Source organism: Monopterus albus, unplaced genomic scaffold (genome assembly GCF_001952655.1).
Source record: "Monopterus albus unplaced genomic scaffold, M_albus_1.0 scaffold231.1, whole genome shotgun sequence".
Lineage (NCBI taxonomy): Eukaryota > Metazoa > Chordata > Actinopteri > Synbranchiformes > Synbranchidae > Monopterus > Monopterus albus.
This window is the reverse complement of record NW_018128111.1, coordinates 142,731-148,092: the sequence shown is the minus strand read 5'-3', so window position 1 is coordinate 148,092 and position 5,362 is coordinate 142,731. Positions and strand designations below refer to the sequence as shown.

The 5,362-nt window shown below is 41.0% G+C and overlaps 1 protein-coding gene and 1 pseudogene across 2 annotated transcripts; both read left to right on the top strand.

The window, feature by feature from the left end:
- The first annotated feature begins 385 nt into the window (after positions 1–385).
- LOC109971657 (gamma-crystallin M2-like) lies at positions 386–1,915 on the top strand. 2 transcript variants are annotated; one of them, XM_020620052.1, is made up of 3 exons: positions 386–426; positions 1,246–1,488; positions 1,598–1,915. In XM_020620052.1, exons 2-3 carry the CDS (start codon positions 1,273–1,275, stop codon positions 1,874–1,876), a joined length of 495 nt encoding a protein of 164 aa, XP_020475708.1. In that variant the 5' UTR covers positions 386–426; positions 1,246–1,272; the 3' UTR covers positions 1,877–1,915. The 2 variants fall into 2 exon arrangements, with proteins under 2 accessions (XP_020475708.1, XP_020475709.1); XM_020620053.1 differs by lacking the exon at positions 386–426 and adding an exon at positions 1,005–1,152.
- A 2,767-nt stretch (positions 1,916–4,682) lies between these two features.
- LOC109971664 (gamma-crystallin M2-like) overlaps positions 4,683–5,362 on the top strand; it is an 835-nt pseudogene continuing 155 nt past the window's right edge.

Here is a 5,362-nt window from a genome sequence, read left to right as displayed (position 1 = left end):
CTCTCACTCACGCTGCCGTAACCTGTCCTCCAGTCAGCTAACGCTGATCAGCAAGTTAGCTCGTAGTCTCCGACTCTAGCTTGCAACTGTGGCACACAGAAGAAACCAGGCTGTGCTGTCTCACACTCCGAAAACCGCTGGGCATCTGCGTTTTATCCTCGTCGCCACTTTTGTTGTGTCAGTAGTATTCCTTCAATTTATACTAGACCCAACAAGAACAATCGGAGCAGAATGTTCCGTTCAGTACTGATTTATTCTGGCCTTCATATATTTTACATCCAGGTCACAACACAGTACCCAACTACCCCAGCAGATGTCAGTACAACCCACATGCTCAATACATGACATCCAGTGAGCGAACTACCTTGTCAGCCTTCGAATTAATGTCTACTAAAGGGTATAAAATGATTGGGGGAGCCGAATCAAGTAAGAAACCGAAAACATACTGAAAACATTCCATGTGGAATGGGAGGACTTTTTTTTCACAACATTATATTCGAAATGCGTTTGCTTGATCCACCAATCTACTATTCCGAAGGGAAATGTGGAGCGGCACTTTCACACTGTTCATAAAAACTACCACACTCATTCATACATTTATTGTCTGTGTGTGTGTGTGTGCGCGCGTAGGTTGATCATTTTGACTTCGTCATTTGAAAAGTAGCTCGCAAGGCAAAAAAGTGTGGGCACCCCTGATCTAAATGATATGACTGAACATGAAAATGTGTACAATTTAATAATTTAAGTATTCAGTTTCTAAAGGTTTTCCAAATATGCACATTCTGTTGAATAATATAGCAAATCTCATTTCAAATAAACAGATTTAAATGATGCCCAACACACAGTCACACACACAGCTTTTAACAGTCACATGGGCCAAAGTATTCACATTATTACAAGCACCCCTAAAAGACAAGGCCTTTCTAAACACTGCGAGGTGCCTGGTGCCTGACAAAGAAAATGCATATAACCTCTGTTTCTATGGCATTCAATAGTAAGTTGATGAGTAAGGGGTTCTCTGAGGGGGCCACTGGTCCTTTGGTCAGGTATAAAAGGAAAGCGTTAAAGGAGGTAGGACAGCAGCACAGGAGCAAGAGCAAGAACACATCTGCAGCCAACATGAGCAACACTGACCTGAGCATGAGGGGCAGGGTATATTTAGAAATGCTTTTTAATAAGCTTAAACTAATGTTTATAAATGTGCTTTACTACTTTTTTCTAACCATTACAATCCATTGTTTTCAGATCATCTTCTACGAGGACAGGAACTTCATGGGTCGCTCCTATGAGTGCATGAGCGACTGTGCCGACATGTCCTCCTACCTGAACAAGTGTCATTCCTGCAGGGTGGAGAGCGGCTGCTTCATGGTCTATGACCGGCCCAACTACATGGGAAACCAGTATTTCATGAAGAGGGGCGAGTATGCTGACTACATGAGCATGTGGGGATGGAGTGGGTGCATCAGGTCCTGCCGTATGATCCCCATGGTAAGCATCAGGTTGTGTTTAAGGTGCCCTGACCTTTACTATCATACAAATCTGACATTTGTCTGACTCCACATTGATGTGAACTGTGAAATTGTTTTGCGATTTACAGCACAGAGGCTCCTACAGGATGAAGAGCTACGAGAGGGAGAACTTCGGAGGTCAGATGTACGAGCTGATGGACGACTGCGACTCCATCATGGACCGCTACCGTATGTCCGACTGCATGTCCTGCCACGTGATGGACGGCCACGGGCTGATGTACGAGCAGCCGCACTACAGAGGCAGGATGATGTACCTGAGGCCCGGAGAGTACAGGAACTTCATGAACATGGGCATGAGTGGGATGAGGTGGATGAGCATGAGGCGCATCATGGATTCCTGGTACTAAATGTTCACTGAATGTATTAAATGCCATTAAATAAAATCATTGCTGCATGACTTTGTGTTTTTCATCTTACTGCTTCAAACTGAAATAATATGAGTAAATTATGTCATTAAAGAACATATTTGAAATGTTTTAGTCAGAAAGCAGCTGCACGCAAGCAGGTTTTTATCCAAAATTTTAGTGAAAGGAGGATTCAAATAACTCTGGTAATGCTGAATAACAATACAAATCTTCTACAAACATTAGCACATTAGTTGGAAAAATCATCATATTATATATGAAGCTTGAGGTGGCTTGACAGTAGTCTTTGACAATGACCTGGCTATGAGCGATCAGGAGCAGCTGGCTCAAATACAAAGTTTCTGGATTACATATTAGGGACAGGTGTGTAGTGAGCGAGGTGAAGAATGACTTGAGACAGCAGAAATGTATCAAAATAAAAGCATCTGAAAACTGTGACAAAGTCATTAATTTGTATACATTTTTAAAAAACATTTTACAAAGGCAGATTGCTACAACAGTTGCATTTTAATTACAAATTAAGGGGAGGATTTAGGGTCTTGTCCTGAATTAATGACATGAATGAGGGAGGTCTGCAAGGAATTGTTTGCAGGTTCATGGTAGTCAATTATGTACGTAGTGAATATCTCCGCCAAGAACCTCAAGCAGTATTTGGAACTTTAATGTTTCGAATATGCCACCTTAGTGTGAGAGGTTAAGCTGTGTTTCTATGTCCAGGGGTTAGCATATCATGGCCTTCATACAATGCATATATTAATGAACAGTATGGCAGGGCTCAGTCATTTATGATTAAATATTCACAGGAATATACAATCCTATGACAGGACTTAATTTTGTTTTCTCCTCAGTGCAATAGTGTTGCCATTTGAGATGAGTGTTTAAAAAACTGAAAAAAGCTTCATCACTTTGTGAATTCATCTATAGTATTTAGAGACCCTGCTGCTAGTAAATGAAACATACAAATTTGAAAAGCATTATCACTTTTACAACATACAGTATTGTGGTGAGCTTGGGTTATAATCAACACTCAGAAAAAGAGATCTTGGTTTTCATGTGCTACTCCAGTGCCCCTCACACTGCAGAACTCCGGAAAAGCTGGCTTTATCATACAACACCTCACACACATTAATCGAGATGCTATTGATCTAAACAGAAGTCATAATAAGGCTGAGCAGTGACTAACTCTCCCAGTCCAGTTCTCAGCCACTCAGTTCCTGTCAACGTAACTAGGCTACAAATAACATCACTACAACAAATCAACATTATGAAATAAAAAATAAACATACCAGTGACTAGTTTCCCCATGAGTCACTGCAACAACAGCATAACTGGTGAAGTCTAAGTGACCATTTAGCCCCAGGGGTCACTACAATATATATGGTATATACTTGGTGTAATTACTTCAGCTGTCCCTGGTAGGCTAGTGGTTAAGGCACAGCGCTCTCACCGCTGCGGCCTGGGTTCCAATCAGAGTTGCGTCAGGAAGGGCATTCGGTGCGAAACACGTGACAAATGTCAACATGCAAGTCATCAGTGTGATGATTCACTGTGGTGACCCCTATAAAAATGGGAAAAGCTGAAAGTGACAAACAAACTTGGTGTAATTACTTTGTTAAAATGCAAGAAATACAAAAAAATGTCTCATCATACAGAACAAATCTGACCTAAACTAAAACTACAAAACTGATTAACTAAGAGCACTTGGATTCAAGGATAAATTTTGGTGTGGCAACGGTCATAGCCAGAGGCATTATGTTTTTGGGCTGCCTGTCCATCTATCCATACATACGGTAGATCTGTTCCCTGCTTTTGATACAATTGGCCACCAAATTCTTGTAAATAGACTTAAGCATCAAAATACACTGCCTGGACCTATTTTTAACTAATTTGTGTCTTATTTTCTTGACAAAGAATTCTTGGTAACAATTGATGATACACTCTCTAAATCATCAAAATAATTTGTGGGGTCCCCCAAGGATTGATTTTATGGCCACTACTTTTTAATATGTAGGTGGTCTCTTCAGAACACAACATCTCTTTCCATAACTTTTTAAAATTGTGTGAATTAGTCTTCTTGTTTGTTGAAATGTTTAATGTTCCCATTTATTCTGTTGTAATCAAAGTATCTGTACAGCACTTTTAATTGCATTACCTTGTATGAAATGTGCAATATATATCAAGTTTTGAGTGACTGCCTGACTGACTGATGAGTGGTAAAAGGCTAATACCAGGTGTATAGCCAATATCTCCAACAATATTGCAATAATCCAGACACAATATTAAGATTAATAAACCTTGTGTTAAATTGTGTATGTCAGCATATGCATTGAACCATAAAATTATTTGTAGTCAGTTATTATCACTTAGTGTTTTCTTTTTTTTAGCATTTGCTATTGTATATTTGGTAAGTTGTTCAATGTTTGCTGAATGAATTCCTTTTTTTCCAGTCAGCTATATAGCATCAAAAGTACAGCAACTATTATTATTATTATTTACAGTAACCAATTCAGTTAATAGCAACTTTAACTGGACTACATTTGGCAAGCTTAGAAGTGAAAAAGTGGCTTTGTTACCTGAACAAAGGGGTAACATTTCTAAAGTGTTTGAGGGCAGAATCATGTGGCTCTGGGACACAGTAAAAGAGGCCTATGCAGGGCTCTATACCATGTTGCTGTGTCAGGGTTTTGAACAATGGGGGCCCACTGACTATAGGGTTTGGTCACGTATAAAAGCAAGAGTAAACCAGCAGTACAGCAGTAGCAGCATTCGCAGCAGCTCACGAACAATTATGAGCACCACTGACATGACCATGGGCAAGGTACCGTAAGTCCACAGATAATTTCCAGTACCACAGTTTACAGCTGCAGCTGGTGCAGAACATCAGTTATGAAATTTTGTCTGTTCTTCCACTGCCAACTTAATATAAGTAATCTAAATTGTATGTGTTATTTTTCAGATCATCTTCTACGAGGACAGGAACTTCATGGGTCGCTCCTATGAGTGCATGAGCGACTGTGCCGACATGTCCTCCTACCTGAACAAGTGTCATTCCTGCAGGGTGGAGAGCGGCTGCTTCATGGTCTATGACCGGCCCAACTACATGGGAAACCAGTATTTCATGAAGAGGGGCGAGTATGCTGACTACATGAGCATGTGGGGATGGAGTGGGTGCATCAGGTCCTGCCGTATGATCCCCATGGTAAGCATCAGGTTGTGTTTAAGGTGCCCTGACCTTTACTATCATACAAATCTGACATTTGTCTGACTCCACATTGATGTGAACTGTGAAATTGTTTTGCGATTTACAGCACAGAGGCTCCTACAGGATGAAGATCTACGAGAGGGAGAACTTCGGAGGTCAGATGTACGAGCTGATGGACGACTGCGACTCCATCATGGACCGCTACCGTATGTCCGACTGCATGTCCTGCAACGTGATGGACGGCCACTGGCTGGCCTAAGAGCACC

Bases quoted from the DNA above. Each gene is read 5' to 3' on its own strand.
- LOC109971657 (XM_020620053.1), top strand. From the start codon at position 1,120: ATGAGCAACACTGACCTGAGCATGAGGGGCAGG. The intron at 1,153-1,245 runs GTATATTTAGAA...CATTGTTTTCAG, and splicing joins ACCTGAGCATGAGGGGCAGG to ATCATCTTCTACGAGGACAG. The intron at 1,489-1,597 runs GTAAGCATCAGG...TGCGATTTACAG, and splicing joins CCTGCCGTATGATCCCCATG to CACAGAGGCTCCTACAGGAT.